The sequence below is a fragment of the Tachyglossus aculeatus genome, chromosome 24 (assembly GCF_015852505.1).
Source record: "Tachyglossus aculeatus isolate mTacAcu1 chromosome 24, mTacAcu1.pri, whole genome shotgun sequence".
In the NCBI taxonomy this organism is placed as follows: domain Eukaryota; kingdom Metazoa; phylum Chordata; class Mammalia; order Monotremata; family Tachyglossidae; genus Tachyglossus; species Tachyglossus aculeatus.
In genome coordinates this window covers 8,969,871-8,995,450 of record NC_052089.1, presented here as the reverse complement: position 1 = coordinate 8,995,450, position 25,580 = coordinate 8,969,871, and the positions used below count along the sequence as shown (strand labels likewise).

Here is a 25,580-nt window from a genome sequence, read left to right as displayed (position 1 = left end):
GAGGGTAATTCGGGGCACTGCATAAGAAGAAGTGAGATGAAGGAGATATGAGGAGTGTTTTCAGATATTCTACAATGGCCACGCAACCTCAGCCTCTAAAAAGGGCTTCAACCAAATCATGCTGAGAGGAAGGAGCCCAGAAACCAAGGGTAGCATCATATTCTCCCTCTCAGGATAAACCAGAAGGTGGAAATCACAGTATTTCCATTATACAAGCAGAAACACAACACAGAAGAGTCAAGGTGTAGAAATGATTCACCTAAGGATAGACGAAAAGCATTGTGATTAAGATCCAGAATTCTTAGTTCCTTGGTAGTCTACCCACAAGATCAAGCTAATAAAATACTAGTAGGACCCTTCACAACTTGGATATAATTCCATCACAGTCATTTCAATACCATTTCTTCAACTGTCACCACTTAAAGACAAATCCGCTGGCTCTGGCCTCGGAAATGAACCGCTTAGGTTGTAGTAATGGTTTATACACACAACAGTTTTACCGTTTGAAAAATCAAGAACTGACTCTGTGTTCTGTTAACATTCATTTTATAAAATACCTTACAAGAACAGATAAAGTACTTGAGGTTACATAATAACCAGAATTGAAAAAGAATGTTGAATAAAATATAAATTAATTGAACACATAACTATGTTTGCCACGTTAGACAAGTTTAAAAAAGGCTTTTTTTTTCCCCGATAAAATAGTTATTTGGAAGAAAACCCTTCAAAATGAACTCTTTTTCAGTCTTTTTTAGGAAACTTTTCCTAGAAGCTCTAATTTCCAGGTCAGGCAGTACCTGAATTTGTTTAAAATAGACTGGTGTTTGCTTCCAAATCTTTAAATCTCAAAACACAATTTAAAAAATTAACCAGGTCAGGATACTCAGTGCAAAGTAAAGCTTCAAGTTGAAATTTCTGAGAGGGGAAAAAAACAAAAAAACCCAACAAAAACAAAAACCCCCCCACACAAACCCAACAACCATACATGAAATGCTTCTTGGTACAAAACAACAAAAACAAAGTTCACATTATGAAGAAACCTTTGAAAGACGTGTTCTTGAAATGACAAATACAGACACAGCAAACTGTGCAACTGGGATTCAATTAAGACTATTTGTATGGGAGATACCCTGATTTTTTTTTTTTTGTACATAAGCAACGCTCCTCTTCTCTTCCAGATCAAAATATTCATCAACACAAAAGGGGAGGAACAGAAAAATGTCAGAAATGTCTTGAAAGCCACTGTGGAAAGGGCACTCCACCACGGAAACCTAAAGGAACATACAACAGCTCCAACGGCATCCCTTTCGTATCATACGGGCGTTGATTGAAGTAAACAATTCTGATTCAGATTTTTGATATTCACAGGAATTTAGACCTTCTGGAATTTCAAGAAAACACATTTAAAATCATCCTTAAACTGAAAATCATTTTTTCTGCTTTTACAGAACACCAAAAATTTAGAATACGATCAGTTCTAACAGAACCCATTTCCTCTCTACACATTTTGGGTAAAACACAATAGCCGATTTAGGGAACGGTTGTCCAATAATGCACTTCTGTCTGGCTGCAAATGTGACATGGTGCAGGTAGAAATGGTTGTGGTCATCTGTCATAACAGCACATCCAAAATGAGTACGACACGGCAAGTTTTTGTTCCCATCAGATTTTGCTAGAACAGAACCCCTCAACATCTTGTGAGAAATGGGTAGCCGATAGCTTACTCAACAGATTCCTCTCAAGTCATTAAATCCTACGGAAGAGACAACTTTTTCTTTATTTCTAATTAAACTGGCTCCAATTACCTCTCCTATTTTATTAGTGACTGAAATGATTTAGTCTCCAGCCTATTTCCTGGGGTTTAAAGACATTTCAAAAATGTATTCAATTGTGAAAATTAATGTTAGCGAGTGAACAAAACGTAGAGGAGACTTGGACTGAAATTGAGGAGTTGCTGAACATGATAATATTGTCTTGAGTATATAATGGATAGTGTTCATTGATTGAAAGTTCTTGTTCAAATTTAGAAATGTTAAGTCCTTTCTCAGAGCTGTTTGAAGCCTTACAGGAAATTCTGGTATCTAATCTGCAGGTTGTTTGGGTTGTTATCATTATTCTTTTGCTGGCATTTGGAACAGATTAAGGTATTTAAGTGAAGTTGCGACTTTTAACAATGACATGTATGATCTGAAGTTTATAATATAACCCCAGTGATACCCATATGACAAAGAGCCAAGGAGCAACCAAAAAAAAAAAAATACAAGGCTGAAAATCATGCATTCTGCCCATACAGCAATGAAAATTTAAATCCCGAAATCAAGACCACAGAGTGAAACTGAATTTTAAAGTTTCATATAGATGCCGACAAGAGGAACATCTAAGGCAAGGTTCAAATTCTCTCTCAGAGACAAAATCAACTCAAAATCACCTGCTGACAATAGAATTGAAAACACATGGCCCAACATTCAAAGATCTCTTATCACCTGGTGTCACGGAAGCCTGAGAGGATCTAAAATGGGTGTGCAGTGCTTTGAAAAATACATTTTAAAAAGCGCTTTTTCCAACAAAACATATTTTGATTAAGAAAAAACTGTCCCAGTGAACTGACTGCAATTGGATCTACTTTGTCTCCGAATTTGCTGTTAGATGTTTAGCATGAACTTTTTGAACACTACTAGGCACATTTCTCACTGAAATCAAATTCATTAAGTACTTTCTTTTATTATCAAGGCTAGCTGAAGAACTTGCGGAAAAATAAAAACACAAGCACAGATACAAGATAAATACGGCTTGCAAATTCCTCTTTGGGTCACCTATCTTAAAAGGAGGATTCCTCAACTGAATTCTTAGCCAATGATGATCACTGTCATCACTTTCTGACCTGCTACAAGGTGAGAGACCCAAAAACGTTTTGGGTTTGTCATTAAATGGGTATCCTGCAGATGAAAAATCAGAAAAATAAATGGAAAAATAAAACCAACAACAATGAATTAAGACTGGAATCAGCCTTTGTCCATTGTGCTTTAAAAATTGCTACACGGTTTCCAAAGAACCACCATTTCATTCTAAGGCAAGGATATTTTAGGTGCTTTCCTCTGATTAGAAGAGGCAATGAATGAATCTAGGATTAAATACTGTCTCTAATTCGGGCACAGGGAGGAAATGACTAAGAACTCTGCAAAATATACTGCCACACAGTAGCATCAGCACTTAACAGCGAATCCAAGATTTAGAGGTTCCCCATCAATATGAACCAGGTCCTGGAGTTGTTATGAACCACAATATAATCACTACAACTGGAAATGAACTGTACTCTGCTTTGCAAAAGGTAGGACCATTACTTGACCTGAACATTATTAAAATAATTCAGTGAGAGGGGCCCCGCTCTTTAGCACGCCCAAAGGAAATGCAGGCATAAATAGCTGGTGACCTAGTTATGTAACTTTAGTGCAGTATGATCATATACATTGGGGAATTTTTTTCCACTATCCACAGCTCAGGTTATCTTACAACCTCTGTGATGGTGCAGAGCTTTGCCAAAGTGTATGACTGCATGGGTGAAGACAGGGAAGATTCACCCCACCGGGACCAAGGTAAATAGACAAGCTACCCTACATCACCGACAAAATTCCTTGGAAAAGGCAGTTCTGACAAAATAATGCAATATACATTCGGAATTTTTTCCTCTCAACAGCAATGGTATCTCAGACGAAAAGACTCTCAGTAGTGAAGGCCACATCTATTTTTTTTTTGCATTTGCTTGATAAGTTGTAATAAAAAAACCCACGACAACTTTAAAGCATCTCATAAAAGGGAGAAATGGAAATGAAGGGCACGAGGGAAAACATCATAATCAAACCGGAGGATTTAACTGATGAAAATGCTCAGAGCAGACCTGACTGCTCCACAAAGCCTCGTGAGCAGAAAACATGGTACAGGTATCGACTAGAAAACTGTAACTTGCCAACTTGTAAACAAGGAAAGAGCATTTCACAGATTCAAAGTTCGTGGGAAGTAAACTTCTTTAAATTATTTTTTGTCAGTTCAACCCTGATTTAAAAGTATGGCTAGCAAAAATACATAAGCCACAGCCCATTTACATCTTAAAACAGCAGCTCTCTTGGTTGGAAAAGCTGCTGAAGCCAGGTTCTCTTCTAATGGTGGAAAAAGAGAGGGACAGAGAGAGAGAGAGAGAGAGAGAGACAGAGAGAGAGAGGCAGAGACAGAGAGAGAGAGAGAGAGAAGGAGCCTTCTTTTCAGGATTCCGGCTCTCATTCTGCTCCCACATCCAAACTCCTGGAATTCCTCATCTGTCACAGTCCAAGCCGCTATAGATTTAGACGTGGAGAGACAGGGGGAGGGAAGGCAAACTCTCTTAAAATGCTACGGGCCACATCAACATTATTCTGGGCTATTTCCAGAGCTCTCTTCACTTCTTCAAAGGAATAGCCCTCTCCCATAAGTTTTGCAATCTTTGCATCGACATTCTCCAAGGCGGCCTCAGGGCCGAAGGCTTTCCTGTGGTGAATTTCGGGTGCAATCTTGCGCGGGACTGGTTTAGGGGGTCGGGCTGGTGCTTGTACGTCTGTTTAGAAAGGACAGAAAAAACCCATCAGGAAATGAAATAGAAAAATAACATTTACCATATTTACGGCGATAGTTCATTCCAAAAAACAATATTTCCCCCTCGGGGCACAATATTTACCAATACTCGAATATTGCCAAACTCTTCATATAAGGTAGTCACGAGTAGGGTACTGTGATCCTGACTTTAAATCCGACAACGCTTAGGTACAAAGAGGCTGAGGGCCTTGCTCACGATCAGTCAGTCATATGATGAGCCCACAAGTCAGCAAGATAAATGCGATGGGAAGGAAAAAAAACAGAACACCAACTATCTCTCAAAAAAAGGTTTGCATTCAGTTCAGCATCATACCCTGGCTATCTTTTCCGATTAGCGAATCAACTTTGGCTTATTTTCCTCTGGTAATGTTCCCTCCCTAGGGTAGCACACACAGGTAAACCCTGTTATCATGGATGCATGGAAAACAGAGCCAGAAAAAAAATTCCCAATAGGTCAGCCCGAACACTGCAGAACTGCTCTGAAGAATACACTTTACAATGCTTCTATCTCTTTTTTAAATGGTATTTCTTAAGTGCTATGGGCCAGCCACTGTTCTAAGCACTGGGGTAGATACAAAGTTGGACACAGCCCGTGCCTCAGATGGGGCTTACAGTCTTAATTCCCATTTTACAGATGAGGTAACTGAATCAGTTGGTCAATCGTACTTAAAGAGTGCTTACGATGTGCAGAGCACTGAACTAAGCACTTGAGAGGGTATGACAGACACATTCCCTGCCCATAATGAGCTTACAGTCTAGAGGGTAAGACACACATTAATATAAACTTGCCCAAAGTCACACGGAAGACAAGTGGTAGAGCCGGAATCAGAACCCAGAATTAGAGTCTTTCTGACTCTCAGGCTAATGCTCTATCCTCTAGACCACGCTGCTTCTCACCATCTGGTTTCAAGTTAATGCGATGAGACATGCTTTAAATGGCAGACTCTTCTAATCTATGGTAAATCAAGAGGTCAGGAGGGAAGTATACTCAGTGTTTCGCCCAAACCCCTTATCCTCACTGATGCCGAAACTAGTAAGCGGTTTTGAAATGGGAAATGTCTAATGCGGCAGAAATGTTCAGAGTGAAGACAAGGCATCTAGGTTCCAGTGCAGCCTCTTGATAACAGTTTCCTAAAGGAATAGCAATGATAGTGATGACTCTGAGTAGAAAGTGATGTTACTAAGAGTATGTTTGGTTTTGTTCTCTGTCTCCCCCTTTTAGACTGTGAGCCCACTGTTGGGTAGGGACTGTCTCTATATGTTGCCAATCTGTACTTCCCAAGCGCTTAGTACAGTGCTCTGCACATAGTAAGCACTCAATAAATACGATTGATGATGATGACGATTAATTACTGGCAACAATTTAGCACTGACCTTGGGAGGGAACTAGATGACCTCAGAGTGCACTTTAGTCACTGTCTTCTATGAATCCAAGCAGCATGTCTTTGGTTGCCAAATTCCTAGGGTTTGTTTCTAAAAAGAATGCCATTTAATTTGTGATAAAATAATAATCATGGCACCTTATACTAAAGTATGTCTCCTCCTCTAGATTGTAAGCTCATTTGGGCAGGGAATGTGCCTGTTTATTCAATCGTATTTATTGAGTGCCTACTGCGTGTTTATTGTTATACTGTACACCCCCAAGCACTTAGTTCAGTGCTCTGCTCACAATAAACCTCAATAAATACAACTGAATTAACGACATGCCAAGCAATACTACTATTATGGCATTTGTTAAGCGCTATGTGCCAAGCACTGTTCTAAGCACTGGGGAAGATACAGGGTAATCAGGTTGGACACAGTCCTTGTTCCACATGGAACTCACAGTCTCAATCCCCATTTTACAGATGAGGTAACTGAGGCACAGAAAAGTTAAGTGACTTGCTCACTGCTCTAAGTGCTGTGGCTAGGCTAATCTGGTTGGACACAGTCCTTTTTCCATGTGGAATTCACAGTCTATGGAGGAGGCAGCAGGATTGAATCCACATCTTACTGATGAGGCCACTGAGGCAAGGAGAAGTTAAGTGATTTGCCCGAGGTCACACGGCAGACAACCGGCAGAGGCAAGATTAGAACGCAGGTCCTCGGACTCCCAATCCCATGCTCATTCCATAGACCACATGAGGAAAATAATGATAATGTCACCACTTACTTTGGTGTCTTTCTTTCACGGAACTCAGATAAAGAAACTCATGGAAGGCCAAAGGCTGAGAATGGCAGTGATAAACAATCACTTCCTCACTTTCCTTAGGCCTTTGCTAATTCCCCAGCCCTTCTACTTTATATAGTTCCCTGAAAATGGACTCCTTTAAAATGAGTTCTTGATTTTTTTCTTTATATTGAAGAGTCATAAATGTGGATTTTTTAAAATTCCACAGGAAATTAACTTGCCATAAACAGTACCATTCTATTCGTAATAGAAAAGAGGTTAAGGTAATGTATGTAAAAAAGAGACAGCTTGTAAAAAATAGAATAAAACCTAATGGAAATATCTGAATTCAATTCTGAACTGAAAGACGCTGATCTTCTATTCAAGACACATTTCATTTTTCTCTACAATCTAGAGGGTAACAATTAGTTATATATACTTTTTTAAGAATTAATTTCAGGTCACTGTTAAAATCTTTTCTATTACATCTATTTGAATTGAGTGATCATCAATGCCTGCATTTTGGCAAACTTGCTAGCCATTTGCACTGCTTTGCTTATTTTGAAGTCCCAATTATTTTTCTATTAAGCAATCTCATTATGCCACACAGATGTGGAAAATGAATTTGGTACTTCACGCTTCTAATCGTTTTCTATAAACTGCTCTGATGATTTTAAGGCTTGGTCATTTACATCTGCCCTGCTTTGAGACTGTATTGAGGTAAGGAGACCACTACCTGAACCTAAAAGGAAAAAGCCATTCCTTGTTCTTAATCAAGAAGTTCTCTTTCATAATCCCTGTCAACTCATTTACTGCCAACGTGAGAAGACAGGGAAACATCAAAAGCTGAAGTATGTGTGTCTTTATAGTGTCTAGAATCTCTCAAAAATTTTTGATGCTTGTAGCCTGGTGAGCTAGAAAAGTTTCCAGATGGTCCTGGGCAAGGGACTGGTTAGGATACTTTTACTTGACCAACTGATATCATTGTGGAGCAGCCTAATAAATTTGGTTGATCTCCTCAGGGCAATCCTATTTGCTAAGCAGTTGCCAGAACCTTAATCTCTCAATTATGTCTGGGAAACATTACCAAAATCTTGGTGTTGCTTCCTGCACTGTTCCTGATTCTCTAATGCGGCACACATCGTAATTGCTCATGATGTGTGAAGTTGGACATATTTTTCAGTTGCCTGTCTGGAAGGATTCTGGCAAGGATGTGGCTTGTCTCTGCTTCCAGTCAGCTCTCTCCCCATTCTTCTGGAATGCGGCAATTTCGGGGGCACCTCTGAAGTTCTGTAACATTTCTTCAGATTTCCAGTTCATGATAGATGCCTGAGAATTACACTTCCACTTTCTTGGGGATATCTGTGCTTAGTACAGTTCTCTGCACACACTGGCACAAAGTAAGCACTTATTACCACAGTTATCATTATTATTATTAAAAGGAGCTGGGTTTTCCACCCGGCTGTGCCGCTCAACAAATATAACTGAATGACTGGAGGAACGAATATCTTCAAGAATGCCATCAGATCCAGGTTCCTTATAAACTTTGACTAGGGTAGTCAGGTCTTCAGAAGTTGGAGTTAAATGACTTTAGCCTTCCAACTTTGGGGCTTTCTCTATGCGCCAATGGTCCTTCAAACTCAATGGGCTATGAGCTGCGTCAAAGCTTTTTGTGACAGTCATCTAGAAACTGCTACTTAGTGGTGACTGAATTTGAAGCACATATGCGAGAAATCATTTTTATGAATCAGTTTGCAGAGCCTACCTCTCACCATGGACGAACAGTGAGCTGGAATAAAATCCTATATTATATATCCACCTAAACAAGGAAACCCTACATGCAACCAAAGATTATCATTCACAGCACAGATCAGAACGCCATCCCTGAACTCTGCTACCTGCATGAATAGACAGAGCAGTGGGAAACATAAATCAGAGGTAACTATGGTTTTTGACTGGGAGAGATTGATGGACGTGGGGCATCAAGCAAAGTTTATAAAGTTGCAATGGTGTCCAACCTTCTTTACTGCTGTAAGATGTAAACCAGCTTCAGAATGCACATCTAACACTTTGTATAGTCGTCTGTAATTGGCTAAAGTCAACATCAACAATAATTTCTTGGGGTGCAGTCAGTTCACAACTTTTTTGTTTAGCGCTTGCTATGTGCCAGGCACTGTACTAAGCACTGAAGTAGATACAAGCTGATCAGGTTGGACGCAGTTCCTGTCCCACAGGGGGCTCACAGTCTTAACCCCCATTTTATGGATGAGGGAACTGAGGCACAGAGAAGGTAACAGATGGGCTCAAGGTCACACAGCAGACGAGCAGCAGAGCCGGGTGGAAAACCCAGCTCCTTTTAATAATGATAATGATAGCTGTGGTAATAAGTACTTTGTGCCAGGCTCTGTTCTATGGGAGAGATACAAGTTAATCAGGTCGGATACAGTCCCTGTCCCGCATGGGGATCACACTCTAATCACCATTTGACAAATGAGGGAACTGAGGCCCAGAGAAGCGAAGTGCCTTGCCCATGGTTGCAAAGCAGACATGTGGAAGAGTCAGAATTAGAACCCAGGTTTTCTGACTGCTAGGCCCATGCTCCACCCACTAGGCTAAGCTGCTTCTCGAGTATTAAACACTGAATACTAACTGAATACTGACTACTGTAGTGACAGAGGTAGATGCACCCCACAGAACTTGTTTGTCAGGGTTGCTGGGTGTGGTTTCCAGTTTTTTCTCTGGTCTTTCTTTTAAGAGAGTCCATTCAAGTCCCTCAGGAAAATGGGAACTCTTTTCCACTCCATGGGAATGCTATGATTAATGTTATGTTAGAAAAACTCTTCAGATTTGCCATGAAAACTTTTTCCACAGACATTATTTGTAGGCAGAATTAAATAAGGGGCATGCCTTGGGTTAATTTAGCTCCCAGTGAAAAAAATATGAGGAAGATAAATCAAGCAAAATTACCAACAAACTAGAACACAAATGAATTTAAGAGATTTTGGCTGATCTCTGAACAGGAACTATTTGCTCACAAAAATGTACTTGAAACGACAATATTTTTGAGCCCAACAAAAACCAAGCAAACCTCATGTCATTTACTAAAAGCATTTCAATTCTTTCATTTTTTTGCGATCAAAGTGAAGATTATTTCCAACAGATACATTTTCCATCTCAAATCAGATTCTTATATATACTCACACAAAAAAGTTTAATCCTCTGCCCTATATTGCCTAAAATTCAATTTCCTTTTCTAATAAAAAAAAAAAACCACCCAGTCCTGACAAATCCTTCAATATCTTCACAAGTGCTCAAAAATGTATCTGTATCAGGCATTACATCCTGGGCTTTGAAATCATACAGAGCCTAAACTGCATCTCCAACTGGTTTGTAAAGATACTGTCATTTAATCGGGTAATTTATCGCTGTTTCTTCCGTGTCAATCACCTCATAGTATTTACTGAATATTCAGAGTATTTTTTTTAATTTTATATGTGAATAATCCAATTAGAAATCCTGGCTTTTCACCACCCAGCTGGCAGCTCTGACCACAAACGCTTCTGCCTTAGTGTAGGATCAAAACCCAAGAAAGACAGCTTGACTCATGAACAAATGGACAGGGAGGGTTCGATAAATTAGGTTAATGAAGTGGACATATTGAGCTGTAACATTTATTTACAATTTTAAAAGGCCAGCCAACATCCAACTCTGTCACCAACCTCATTTCTCTCACCTATAAAATAATGATGGCATTTGTTAAGCGCTTACTATGTGTCTAGTACTGTTTTGAGCACTGGGGTAGATTTCAAGCTAATCCGGTTGGACGCATGGAGCTCAGTTTTAATCTCCATTTTACAGTTGAGGTAACTGCGATACAGAGAAGTGAAGTGACTTGCCCAAGGTCACACGGCAGACAAGTGGTGGAGGTGGGATTAAAACCTAGGCGCTTCTGATTCCCAGGCCTGTGCTCTATCCCATTAGGCCATGCTCCTTCCCTTAAAACAGAGATAACATATATAAGACTAACCCTCCTCACTAGGATATGGTCAAGATGAATCGATGTGCTTTACTCATAGGCTAAGCAGGACTATTAAACAGACAACACAATTTACTAGGCGCTTTCGGGAGTTTTGAGGAAAGCAGAACACATGGGCTTTTGCCCTCTTGGAGTTTACCATCTAATCAGGAAAGAGAGGATCCATTTCATCCTATGCACTTCCAGAAACTTAAATGAGGACTCATTTGGGATGTACACCACGGATTCAGCAATTTAATTCCCCTCCTGTAAAAATCCTAGATGATACGTGAGACTCTGACCCCAAGTCTTGTGATTTGTGTGGAGATGGCTCCAGGTGAAAATTGCTGGGAAGGCAAGGACTGAACCGAAGCTTCTTGATAAGAGCTATTCATCTCTTTTCCTCCCACCAGACCCGATAGGAAAAGGGCAGTAGGGAAGAGCTGGGAAGACAAAAATCTGCTGTGTGACCTTGGACAAGTCACTTAGTTTCTCCATGCCCCAGTTCCCTTGTTGGTTAAATGGGAATTAAGACTATGAGCCTTAAGTGGGACAGGGACTGCATCCAACCTGACTATCTTGTAGCTACCTCAGCGCTTCTAACAGTGCCTGGCACAGAGTAAGCGCTTAATAAATACGATAAAAAAGTGTGAGATGGGAAAACTGGCAGTGCTGGGAAGGGTCTGTGTGTAGTAGGGGTAGAGATAGAAAATGAATGTAAACATGCTAGGGAAGAGCAATGAGGAATAGATCAGAGTATAATGTCTGTGTAAAACTATGTGTTGCATCAATCAATTGATAATATTAACAGTGCTCACTGTGTGCAGAGTAGCAGAATAACTATTGGCAAGTTACTAACAGTAACATATATTTTCTAGCACTTTGACGAACTGTGTATTCAAAAGAATCTTGAAATAGAAAGCAATGTGTGATATTTATTAAATAATTTCTAGGTTGGGGGTGGTTCCCAAAAACGAATCGGTCTGAGAGGGATCAGTCCATTTCAGTTGCGGCCTAAAGAAACAGAAGTACTACCTTACTAGCAAAGACCAAAAACATTAAAATTGGATCCTTTTTAACAGTACTCCCTTTCTGTGGCAGTGTACTTCATTTTGACATTTGCCCAATTCAGAGAAATATGTGTTCTAAGTTAGATGATGAAGAAATACACCAGTGAAGGTATTTTCCTGTATCCACACACAACTTGAGACTTTATTAGTACTTATGTGTGCTTTGATATAGGTACCCTTCCTATTAATTCACTCATTTATTCCTCTCTCCATCTTTTTTTTTTTTTTTACTCTACACACTACACCTGTTCTCCCTATCAGCTACGTTGCAATGTACATTTCTGGGCATGGGGATATTAGACGAGAGAGTGTAGATAGCACAGCATAAACCATCACAACTATGGCCAACAGGACTCAAGGACAAGTCCCCCTGCTCAATCAACCATTTGACCAGTGGTATTTATTGAGCACTGAACTAAAAACAAGGGAGAGGGCAATCCAACAGAGTCCCTCTAGACAGTATGCTCATTTGGGGAAGGGAATGTGTCTGTTTACTGTTATAGTGCACTCTCCCAAGCGCTTAGTACAGCACTCTGCACACAGTAAGTGCTCAATAAAAACAGCTGGCTGACAGACAACAGATTTGGTATAGTAGAGATGATCTTGCCGTCAAAGAGTTTACGATCTAGTGGGGGAGACCCTGAGGGTTGAAGGTAGGATGTCTTCCACCTCTCACTTGTCCAGACAAGCAGAGGTTATAGTGCACCCAAGCCCTGACTACAGTGCTCAACTGACAGACAGTGCTCACTAAATATGGACTGATTATTTAAGAGCCAAAGGCACTCGGATTATAGTTACAGTAAATTATCCTTGCAATTTCAAGTTAAGGTTGGAAACTATGGTGCGTTACACCACTGTCTAAATAAAATGAAAGGGAACAGCAACAACATAAACATAAAAAATTCAGGCTGTGGTACAGTGAATGTGTTCTTATGCACAGAAAAAAAAGTAAGATTCCTGCCTTTACAGTTTTCCCTCGAGATTGATTACGCTTTAAAGTCTCCCTGGAATGTTCAAAAGTTTTTCCTTTCTATTACAGGAAGTTTTTCCTGTTGTTTGACTAGATGGTCCCTGGAAAAATATCCTTTCACTGTACAGTGAGAGTTGTATGCCCAGAAATCTTTAAACACAGAGTTAAGGAGAAAGATTATGAAGTGTTTTGTTAAAAAAAACCCACTCAAAACCCACCTTTTGGATCCTTTAAAAATAATTATTCCATGGAAAGAACTGTTCTACCTAAATAGAAGTCATTATGATTTATTTCAGAGACATAAAAAAGAAGAAATTGGATTTGAAAGGTAGGACAATAATACTGAAATTCTCATCTTGTCATTTCCAAAAGGACAGAAGCAAAGCACATTCGTCTCAGCAAATAAGAGCTATTAGAATCCCTAAGGCACAGACACAGTTTATCCCAATGTTTCAGATGGAAAGAACTAATCTGGAGTCAAGCTGTGTTTTTCCACTGGACTATTACCGGCCATCTGTGGTCTGCATATAGATGTGCTCTCCAGAGATTTCTAAGGCTGAAATCTGGCTATGTCCTTTTGTACTTTATTGGACTTATTATTTTTTTTTTTTTTGGAGGCAGGGGAGAAGACTCTGGGAGAGGATTCCCAGTGTCTCAGACTCCAACAGGCGGCAGTGTGAAAAATTGGAAAATAGCAGCTTCCAGCTCTGCTATAACCTGAAAAAATCCAATATGGGGTGTCTCCTGGACTAAATCAAATGCTCCGGACTTGATTTGTTCACCCAGAGGCAGGCATGTGTTTTCCTAGGCCATTATTCCTACTGGATCCTGAAATGTCACAGTGAGAAGGGTTGGACAGGAATTTTAAGACTTCCGGAATATATTTTTAATTAATGTGAAAACTTTTACTATGAAGAATTATTAAAAATGTTCTCCACTCATAAATGCACACCTAGTGCATATGTGCTCTAGAGAAGAACCGTGGCCTAGTGGAAAGAGCAAGGGCCTGGGAACCAGAGGACTTGGGTTCTAATTCTGGTTCTGCCATGTGTCTGCTGTGTGACCTTGGGCAAGTCACTTATTGTCTCTGTGTTTTAGTTATCTATTTAGTAGAGACTAAATCCTACTCTCTCCTACTTAGACCGTGAGCGCCATGTGGGACAGGGACTGTGTCCAACCTGATTAACTTGTATCTACCCCAGCGCTTAGAACAGTGTTTTGTTTTGGTTTATTCCCCCTAGGGTACTTGTTAAGCGCCTAATTTGTGCCAGGCACTGTTCTACAAGCTGGGGTGGATCCAAGGCAATCAGGTTGGACACAGTTTTCCGTGTCCCACGTGGGACTCCCAGTTGTAACCCCCATTTTACAGATGAGGTAGCTGAGGCACAGAGAGTTGAAGTGACTTGCCCAAGGTCACCCAGCAGACAAGTGGCAGAGCCAAGATTAGAACCTAAGTCTTTCTGACGTTCATGCCTGGGCTCTATCCACTAGGCCATGGTGCTTTTAACTTACTATGGTTGGCACATAATAAGTGCTTAACAAGTACCAAGGTGATTATTAATCATTATTATTATTACTTTCACTCAAATGTTGGTGATAGAGTGATAGGCTGGACTCATGGTGGTATTCTTGGCAGCTGCTTGAGCTGAAAGTATATATGGCAAATCAGAATAAAGGAATTGTGCAGACAATGGAAGTGGTATTAGATCTTGAATCTTTACCAGGCTTTATCTGGGCTGGGGAATCAGTGTCTCAGAGGCCTCACAAAACCTGTGGGGAGATACTGTCTAGTGGTAATTATGGTATTTGTTAAGTATTTACTATATGCCAGGCACTGTTCTAAGAGCTAGGGTGGATACAAGAGAGTTGAGTTGGACACAGTCCCTGTCCCACACAGGGCTGGTACTATTAGTCCCCATTTTACAGATGAGGGAACTGAGGCACAGAGAAGTTAAGTGATTTGCCCAAGGTCTTGCAGCAGACAAGTGGCGGAGGCAGGATTAGAACCCAGGACCCAGGTCCGTGCTCTATCATCCACTAGGCCACGCTGCTTCCCTAGTGCAACCAAAATCATCTTCCTCATTTCTCTAGGGCCCAAGAACCGCTCCCGTGTCCCTGATTTGAGGCTTCTTCACAACAACAGTCGGAAAAGCGCCAAGCAACCGTCAGCTAACGTTACCTTCCGTATGATCTGTTTCACGGGCTACATCGTAGATCACGATTTCATCTAGTCTCTTGTATTTCCACCGAAAGGAACACACCTGGCCATTTCCACAGAACAACACTTTATCATTCTGGCTTTCAATCTTTGCGGCAGTGATCTGGTTTTAGCTCTCAGAAGACAGATGTTCCCGATGCCGCGGCAGATCTTTTAAACCATCAGTTCAGCAAAATGCAACTTCTGCAGCTTCTAAATGGGTACTGTCAGCTTGTTTCCCCTCCCACCCCGCCCCCCCACAATCTCAAAGGCCATGGTGGTAGGGGATTTTGTGAATTCAGCTGGAAGGTGCTAGTGATTGGGGCAAAAATAATACACTCCAAAATCAGCTACGTTTCACTCTTGCTTGTCTAGTGGTATTTTTCTCCACGGCTAGACCATATCTGCATGATGCATAAATCCACAATTTCAAATCTGCTTCAGCAAGCAGGTGAATGGGCAATGGTACTTGTTAAGCACTTACTATGTGCCAACTACTGTTCTAAGCACTGTGATAGACAGAAGCTAATCAAGTTGGACACAGTCCCTGTCTCACAGGGGTCTCACACTCTTAATTCCCATTTTACAGATGGGGTAACTGAGGCTCAGAATAGTGAAGTGACTTGTCCAAGGTCCCACAGCAGACACGTGGTAGAGCCGGGATTAGAACACATGCCCTTCTGACTCCCAGAAGCCATGCTGCTTCTCAAGTACTTAGTACAGTGCTCTGCAATCAATCGTATTTATTGAACACTTACTGTGTGCAGTACACTGTTCTAAGCACTGTAATAACTAATATAACGTAACCACAGACACTCAATTAATACCTTGCACACTTATGTGTGCAGCTTTTAGACTGTGAGCCCACTGTTGGGTAGGGACTGTCTCTATGTGTTGCCAATTTGTACTTCCCAAGCGCTTAGTACAGTGCTCTGCACATAGTAAGCACTCAATAAATACGATTGATTGATTGATTATGTGCTCTCTTTACTCACCTCCCCCTCCGCCCCACAGCACTTATGTACATATCCGTAATTTATTTATTCGACTGTCTCCCCCTCTAGACTGTAAGTTCGTTTTGGGCAGGGAACATAGCTACCAACTCTGTTTTAGTATTCTTTCCCAAGCACTTGGTACAGTGCTTCGCACACAGTAAGCACTTAAATATAATTGATTGATTGATTAAATGAGAGGTCCACTCCAGGAGGGAAAACTCTTTCAATTAGTGCTATTCTTCACGCTCATCGGTGTAGAGCCAAACAAATCCCAGGAAATAGAGTTCCACTGAATTTAAAATCCCTTAGTGGGGCACTGTGTAGCTATTGTTGTGTTCTTCCAAGCTTTTGGTGCTTGGCACTCAGTCAGTGCTCAATAAACATCACTGGTTCATTGATTAATTGGCAGCTTTCTTTGTCACAGTTCCTCTTCTGCGAACAACCTCTTAAATGGATTCTGTAAAGAGAAAACGATCTACCCTCTCATGGGCTATGGCTTTTACGGTCGGACACAGAAACTTACCAGAAGCTGAAGGGAGCTGATCATACTCTTGGGACATCCGGTTCGCTTTGACATTCTCACCTGCTAATCTTCGAGCGGGAGGCAAAGGAACCAAGCCACTTGCTGAATCAAAAAAGTGATCTTAGGAAAAAAAAGAAAAAGAAAAGGACAGGGATTCAATTGCAAATAAATGCAAACAACTTTCTGTGATCTACCCTAGCTGGGAGGAACATGTCAGAAGCTTGCAACAATCTGGGGTACCTCTCCTTCCCAAAGCCCCCAGAACCCTGAAAGGGTTTCAAAACTGAAAAACTGTAACTGATATTCAACTAAGGCTCCATGTTACAGGGAAGCATTACTGAAGTAGTGATAATTAATGCTAAGCTTTGAAAATAATTGAAATAAGGGATGGCGATTGTCAAGAGTACACGAAGATAAGTTACCTTTTACCCTTTTATTAACCTTGAGTTTGAAAGTCAAATAAGGTTGGATTGGTATTCTTTAAAGGGCAAAACCCCAATTTACTTATATTATCCATAATTTTTGACGTAATGTAAGGCAGAAGCTGAACCAATATCTAATTCTACTCCAACTTTCTCTGCTGTGGAGAATACTATCTGTTCCCCAATCCAGTTTGTGACTTCAATGGCTTTGTTTAAAATGAGCCACGAGCAATTAAGAAGATAACCTATCTTGATTTTAATAAGTGCATGAAGCAGCATGACCTAGTGGCTAGAGCACAGGCCCGGGAGTCAGAAGGACCTGGATTTTAATCCTGGCTTCTCCACTTGTTTGCTGTGAGACCTTGGGAAGGGAAGTCACTTCACTTCTCTGTGCCTCAGTTACCTCAGCTGTAAAATGAAGATTAAGACTGCGAGCCCTACATGGGACTGGGACTGTGACCAACCTGTTTTTCTTTTATCTTAGTGTGAGTACAGTGCCTGGCACACAGTTAGCACTTAACAAATCCTACTAAAAATATACAACGGCCAACCTCATTACCTATTTACTTTAATACGTAATGGGGCAGTTTCATGTCAGTTGCACATCTGATGGTATTGACACCTGCCTACTTGTTTTCTTTTGTTATCTGTCTCCCCATTCTAGGCTGTGAGCCTGTTGTTGGGTAGGGACCGTCTCTATATGTTGCCGATTTGTACTTTCCAAGTGCTTAGAACACAGTAAACTCTCAATAAATACGAATGAATGAATGAATGAATGAACATCAGAAGCTCAACTAACGTGAGTTCAACTCTGAGATAGCGCTGGGGAAAGGACAAAAATCAGTAGCATCAAGTGTGATCCATATGAATACAATTTAATGAAGATTGATGATCTTTGTATGCCTGCATGTTCATTCATTCAACTGTATTTACTGAGTGCTTACTGTGTACTAAGGGCTTGGGAGAATACAGTACAACAATAAACAGACATCCCCTGCTCACAATGAGCTTACAGTCTAGAAGAGGGGAGACAGACATCAATGGAAATAAATAAATTACAGACGTGCCACCTCTGACCAACTGGGAAGTGATACGAGGAAGAGTTGCAGGATGCTTGCCCCTTCCCAGATTATCCAAGCCTCAAGGGAACTACTTAGCATCAGCAACAGCCATGGGAACTCAGCAGCTACACCTCTGCAGGTTGAGGAGATGCGAATCTACGCAGTACCCCAAAACTGTAAGGAGGAAACAGATTTCCTCCACTGTCCCCCAAAACAGTGAGAAGGCAGGAAACGTATTTCCTCCACTGCCCAAACATTCTGCATTGCAACTTCTCCATTCCACTTCTTTCTGGTCTAGGATACTGGGAAGGGAAGAAGATGAGAAAGTCCTGATGATCAAGTGTCCGACCCGCAGGGAAGCCCATCATCATCATCAATCGTATTTATTGAGCGCTTACTATGTGCAGAGCACTGTACAAGCGCTTGGGAAGTACAAATTGGCAACATATAGAAACAGTCCCTGTCCAACAGTGGGCTCACAGTCTAAAAGGGGGAGACAGAGAACAAAACCAAACATACTAACAAAATAAAATAAATAGGATAGATATGTACAAGTAAAATAGAGTAATAAATATGTACAACCATATATACATATATATATATATACATATATATACATATATACAGGTGACCATGGTTGAAGCCCATGGTTGAAGAGAAATTTTTGAAGGACTAAAAATTAACTCCTGTGATGACTTTTGGAACACTCAAATGAAAGCTACAGAGCAGCGTGACCTAATGAAAAGAGCACGGGCCTGAAGGAGTCAGAGGACCTGGGTTCTAATCCCAGATCTGTCACTTGCCTGCTGTGTGACCTTGGGTAAGTCACTTAACTTTTCTGTGCTTCGGTGTCCTCATTTGTAAAATGGGGACTCTGCCTCCTATTAAGATTGGGACCCCTATGTAGGACAGGGATGGTGTCCTGATTACCTTATATCTAGCCCTGTGTTTAGTACAGTGCTTAACATTTGCCACCATCATTATTACTCTTTTCATTCAATCGTATTTATTGAGCGCTTACTGTGTGCAGAGCACTGTACTAAGCGCTTGGGAAGTACAAGTTGGCAACATAGAGAGACGGTCTCTACCCAACAGCGGGCTCACAGTCTAGAATTACTCTTATTATCATTATTATTATCAGAGTGAATAACTCTTGGTAACGTAGCTGATAATCTTCCAAAATTTTTCCAAAGCTGCAGGCCTTGTGTCATCATCAACAGATTGTTTTTAAAATATCGGGTTCTGTTTATTCCTCCGTTCTTTTAGGTAGACTTTCTTCAATCTATCCACTCATTTCATTTAAGTCCCTGATGGTACCGAGGAAGGAACAATTCGACACTAGAAAAAATCCTTGTCTGATTTCCCTTTATTCACTGCACACCCAAAATGCAATGCTCCATTAAAATGCTTTGCTTACAAGTCACCAGCACTACAAAAAACCCTGTAAATTGGTGATAAGATTTCCTTGTCCTTCCTTTTTGGTTTTATAATTCAATTCGGAGATTCATTCACAAGCAGTGGCTGTGACTTGGACTTGCTGAATCAGCAACTGGATGGAACTACTCTGAAGGAATTCATGATGAATCCAATTTTTGTGAAAATATAATTTGCTGTCATATTGAATTCTATTAAAACAGAGTCAACAGCAAACAGCAATATCAGCAGTATAAATTGAGTTCTAGTAATCTTTAAAAAATTTCAGTTACCACATTAATCTGAAACTTTTGAAAGGCAGTAGCACTTCTAAATTTATTATTTTTGAAATAAAAAGTCACATTTTCAAATCCACCTTTCTGGAAGAAAGTAAGGCCAAAAGGCACCTGTTTCCCTACTTGAACAAATGTGGTAATATAGGTAACCCGTTGTCATTTAGCATCACACTTTGGTATATATTTTAGGACAACACAAGGTTAAAAATGAAAATAAAAAAACAACCCACAGTTTATACGGCAGAGTTAGAGCAAAATGTCTCTCCCTCTTGAATGTAAGCTTGTTGTGGGCAGGGAATGTGTTCTATTGCTATAGTGTACTCTCCCAAGTGCTTAGTACAGTGCGTTGCACACAGTCAGAGCTCAACAAATACTACTGACTTCAGTGACTGACAAAATGAGGTGAATTCAGCCAGGGGAAAGTAATCTGGAAATACAAGATTTGCAACTTCCAAAAGGTTCTGCTCAACATTTATGACTTCCTGGTATTTATATTTAGTTAGCTCACAAATGTCTGCTGTAACCATTAGCTGGGCAATGCTCTAAGGCTCTGCTAAAACAAAATTGGTATTTTTGGAGTTCTGGCATTACAGATTGTCAGACTATCCTCTCTGCAATATCTCGCTCTCCCAACTTCTTTCCACTTCCCTCTTTCCTACTCTGATACGACGGGTTCAATTGCAGAGGCCCAAGTGTCTAACATTTTAAGAGGGCTGATTCCATTCATGTTCTTTCACTTAAAAAATATGGAGATTTGGACACTAATCATACTGTTTAAAACTGTGAGTCTGCTCTGACTCTTTCCAACTGAAATACCAGATTTTATGGTGCTTTTAAAATCCAGGGTTGTCTTGCTTTTCAGAGCATCACAGTAATCCTTTTAATCAAAAGAGCTGCTGACCTGTTCAGCGTCATTTCAATCAAGCAATCAATCAGAAGTATTTAAGGAACACATAATGTGTGCACAGCGCTGTAATAAACTCATGGAAGAGTACAATCAAGTTAGTAGGTGGCCCTCAAGGAGCTTACAATCTAGTGAGGAGAGAGAGGCACAAAAACAAATCATAGTTAAGGGGAAGGAAGGAGAGCATAAAAATATGTAAGTGCTGTGGGGAAGTCTGAGTGCCCAAATGGTTGATGATGATGATGGCATTTATTAAGTGCTTACTATGTGCAAAGCACTGTTCTAAGCGCCAGGGAGGTTACAAGGTGATCAGGTTGTCCCAGGGGGGCTCACAGTCTTAATCCCCATTTTACAGATGAGGGAACTGAGGCACACAGAAGTGAAGTGACTTGCCCAAAGTCACACAACTGACAATTGGCAGAGCCGGAATTTGAACCCATGACCTCTGACTCCTAAGCCCGGGCTCTTTCCACTGAGCCACGCTGCTTCTCCTTGGTTAGGTGATGCGAACTGCTGAAGTGAATAGTGGGGGAGATATTGGGTGGACAGACGGGAAATTAATCGGAGAAGGCCTCTCAGAGGAGTTGTGATGTCCGAAGGCCTTTGCAAATGAGGAGAGCAGATGTGAAGGGAGAGAGGGAGAGACACATTCTAAGCAGGGGAGACCGTATGAGTAAGTGGCCAGCGACAGGACAGGCGAGACGAGGCACAAATGGGTTGTTCGGATAGGAATGAAGAGCGTGAGCTGGGGTGTCAAGGGAGAAGAGAGTGGGTACACAGAAGGGAATACTGATAGAATGACTTCAAGCCAAAGGTCAGGAGTTTCTACTTGTTGTGGAGCAGGATGGGCGACCTTGAGGATTTCTGAGAAGCGGGGAGACGGTCGCAGAATATTTTAGAAAATTATCCGGGCCACAGAATGAAGTATAACAGAGGAGGGGAGGAACTGGAAAGGCAGAGAGAGGGCAACAGGGAGACTGATGAAGGAGTCAAGTTGGGCTATGACAAGAACAGGGACCGGTAAGGTGGCCGTTAAGCCAGTGTGGGCTAAACATTTCCACAAACCCTGCTTGATCACTCTTTTCACAACCCTAGTTAGGCTTCCCCAATTAGCAAATTGAGAGAGAATACAGGCGAGGGATATTTCATTGCAAATTATTCCTTTCAGATAAGTGGAAGAACTTTAGTCATAAAAATCTTTACAAGCCTTATTTCTCTAGAATCTGCTCTAGGAAAAACCACCCTAACCAATCATGATATTCCCTGGTCAATTCTTTAGTGCACGTAAATTGTTTAAAAAATAGCTGTGACTTCTTTAATTGCGTTTAATCTTAAGAGTCCAGATCTCAAACTGCAACTCTCATTAGTGTTCACACTGAATCAAACAATGGACTTTTTTTGCAAGCCTATGTATGGCATGGATGATCTTATTAGGGAGAACTTATTTCCTTTGAGTCTACTTAAAAAGCCATACAGAGCTGTTGAGTACAGCAATTCAGTGGGGTATGCTGTAGCCAACGCAAATACAGGATACAGCCTTCTGGCATTTTTCTGAAATGAAAAACTTGGCTTTTTGAGCACGGATCCAATTCCAAAAAGGCCAGAGTCAGCAAGAAGCATCACCTAAGTGGTTCCCAATACTACACAAACAGTGGAAAAGTTTAGACACTCTGCGGTCTTCCCGCGATTATTTACAGCCTTGGTTTTCTTAAACCCTATCCTCAGGGGTTCGGGTAATGGGAGACAGTCAATTGCCGGGTGATTCTAAGCATCGGCTCTGATCACCTTTTCACCTCGATCGAAAAATGGAGCTATATGGGTTTCCCCTCTTACCTGAAGGAGGAAGAAATATGTCCTGCCCTGAGGAGGGTCGACTCCCTGAGCCAACAGGCTTTGTGTGTTCAGTGAGACTATGGCGGGCAGGAGGAGGTGGAGGAGGAAGGGAGGGCGGTAGACTGTCGAAGGCATCGTCACCTAAGTTGAGAGAAAACGCCGGGCTGTGAGCAGAAATTTCACGAAGGACACGAGAGCGAGAAAAAAAAAGCTACGGTGAATTATCTATTGCTGCTTCGATGTTTTTTACGGCCATCTGCAGACTCTAGATGTGAGCTGGAGGTTTGATTCCTATTTCTAATTGTTGTGGAAACCTTAGGGTTTGTGTGACTATATGGGTCTATGTTTCTACCTATATCTGTTATAATTAGGTACATACCCACAGCCAAAATATATACACATACAAATAAAGACATGCAATGAATGGCTTTGCTTTTCAATCCGTCAGGTTTTAAGGTTATTGAAAACAAAAAAGTTCATAATATAGCCACAAACATTAAACTGTGACAAAAAAGACTGATTCCACGTGGATTGAAAGCCAAAAGTCCTGTATTTATCACCTGTATTCCACAGCAGCCTTGGAGCTTTAATCTATATCCTACTTGCATAGTAATCTCTTAGTCTAAGGAACTTTCAGTTCAGAAGAAGCCCTCCATTTTGAGGCTTGGGGCTAATATTTGTATTTTTGTCTTTGCTAAAGTTTAACTGACAAGCTAAGCTTTTTTCAAACATCACATTTGGAGAGGTATCTAACAAATATGGTGACACTACGCGAGGCAGAATGAACGGCATAGGATTCTAAAATGCTGCATTATGAAAAACGTTTATACGAGATTTCTCTTCAGAAGCATGAGTAGAGGCCTACATACTTCGTTCTGCCAGAATGTGTATTTTCACTACAAGATTTGGCTAGAGCACAATGACAGAGTTAGGAAACATTCTTTTGCAGTGTTGGGAGAGACAGCTTGTGCAGATGACCTGCAACAAACATGGTGAGAAACAAATCGCAGGTTTTCCTTATCTCAAAGTTTTGAAAGAACACAACCTCCATGGTGCAGATGTATAGGATGGGTGCATGTAAGAGAGAGAAAGCAAGAGCGAGAGTGAGAGAGGAGAGAGAAAGAGAGAGAGAAAGAGACAGTATAAACAAAGAGGGATGCCACTTATTTTGAGTGTGGGGTCGATTTGGAGACAAGGTGTCAGTGGGGTAGAGTGTTAGAGAGAAACATAGAAGGGAAGGGAAAAAAGAGAGGAGAAAGGAAAAGAAAAAAATGAATAAATCAGTAGTATTTACTGAGTGCCTACTTAGTGCAGAGCACTGTTCTAAGCACTTAGTAGGGGAGAAAAGGGAGAAACAAAAGTGAAAGGAAGGAAAGAACATACAGGAGGGAAAAAGGGGAAAAGGAGGAGGAGAAAGGGAAAAGGAGATAGGGAGTCTGCACCTTTAATCTACAGCGATTAAAATGATGCTATCTGCAAATGTGTTAACACTGTTTTTCATTCATTCCATTTCATTACTAGACTCTTTAAAAGGAGGAGAAGCAGCGTGGCTCAGTGGAAGGAGCCCACGGTTTGGAGTCAGAGGTCATGGGTTCAAATCCCGGCTCCTCCAATTGTCAGCTGTGTGACTCTGCGCAAGCCACTTCACTTCTCTGTGCCTCAGTTCCCTCAACTGTAAAATGGGGATTAAGACTGTGAGCCCCACGTGGGACAACCTGATCACTCTGTACCCTCCCCAGCATTTAGAAAAGTGCTTTGCACATAGTAAGCGCTTAATAAATGCCATTATTATTAGGAATCAAGTTGCTACGTGTACAAGTTAGTGCTCCCCAAGCGGGGGGAGAGGAAGGAAAGCTGGTGAATACTAAGGTTGGAATAATTTCCAGCTACCAGCCCGCTGTCTCGCCTTCCCCTCACTCCCCGGCCCCCGATATTCCCCAGAGGGAGAGTACCAAGTGACGTCCGGCAGAAACTAAGCAAATTGGGAATGTAGCCAGTCACAAGCACAGAATAGGAGATGCCCGATGAGGTTGGCGCTTGACTCAGAAACTAAAAACTTCCCCTCTTGCCTACTTAGCCAAACAGTTGATAAACAGTGTGGCCTGGTGGAAAAAGCACAGGCCTGGGCCTAGGCCTCAGAGGAGCTGGGTTCGAATCCTGGCTCCACTACTTGCCTGCTGTTTGACTTTGGGCAAGGTGATTCAGTTTCCTCTTTAGCAAAACAGGGATTCAATAGCTGTTCTCTCTCCTACTTAGAGTGTTAACCCCATTGTGGGGCCTGATTATCTTATATCAGCCAAGCATTTCTTACAGTCCTGGGCACATAGTAAGCGTTTAACAAATACCACGGTTGTTATTGTTCTCCAGACTGGCTGGCAAGATCAGTCACCAGGAGTGAACATCCACCTGTAACACTCTTGCTCCAGATGACCAAAGTGACTTAAATGGTACAAAAACTCGTTAACTAAGCGCTTAACAAATACCACAGCTACTGTTATTTTTCAGAGTGGCTGGCAGGATCAGTCACCCGGAGTGAACATCAGTGTAACATAAATAAAGGGACTTAAATGGGGCCAAACCCTGTTAACCCAACACTGCTAATTGTGAACTGGTACAGGAAGGAGGCAGCAAGGCCCAATAGAGAGAGCACAAGATTGGGAGTCAGAAGGTCACAGGTTCTAATCCTGCCTCCGCCACTTGTCTGCTGCGTGACCTTGGGCAAGTCACTTCACTTCTCTGTGCCTAAGTTACCTCATCTGTAAAATGGGGCTTGAGACTGTGAGTCCCATTTGGGACAGGGATTTGCCCAACCCAATTTTCTTGTATCTACCCCGGAGCTTAGTACAGTGCCTGGCACATAGTGAGTGCTTAACAAATATCACAATTATTATTATCATCATTATTAACAAATCACCTAGAGGGGGTACTAGTAGATCATAATCAGAGGGCGTCCTGTTGAGTGCAGGGCCGTGCTTTGGGTTGTCCCGGGTTATCGGTCTTGCTGGAGGTAATGGCACTGAAACAGTAGCAGAATCAAACGCATCTCCTACAGGAAGAGAAGATGCAGAGATTTTTCAGGACTCAATTTTGCCATTTACTTCCTGAAACA

The 25,580-nt window shown here is 41.3% G+C and overlaps 1 protein-coding gene across 1 annotated transcript in view; it reads right to left on the bottom strand.

Annotated features, from left to right (window-relative positions):
- Window positions 1-529: 529 nt before the first annotated feature.
- The window catches only part of CBLB (Cbl proto-oncogene B), a 221,031-nt gene continuing 195,980 nt past the window's right edge, over window positions 530-25,580 (bottom strand). Inside the window, exons 16-19 of the mRNA XM_038766102.1 lie at window positions 25,386-25,517; window positions 22,472-22,612; window positions 16,543-16,662; window positions 530-4,585 (exon numbers count right to left, since the gene is read on the bottom strand). Coding sequence (XP_038622030.1) covers window positions 4,329-4,585; window positions 16,543-16,662; window positions 22,472-22,612; window positions 25,386-25,517 — 650 coding nt within the window. The 3' untranslated portion in view covers window positions 530-4,328. The remainder of the gene's footprint in view (window positions 4,586-16,542; window positions 16,663-22,471; window positions 22,613-25,385; window positions 25,518-25,580) is intronic.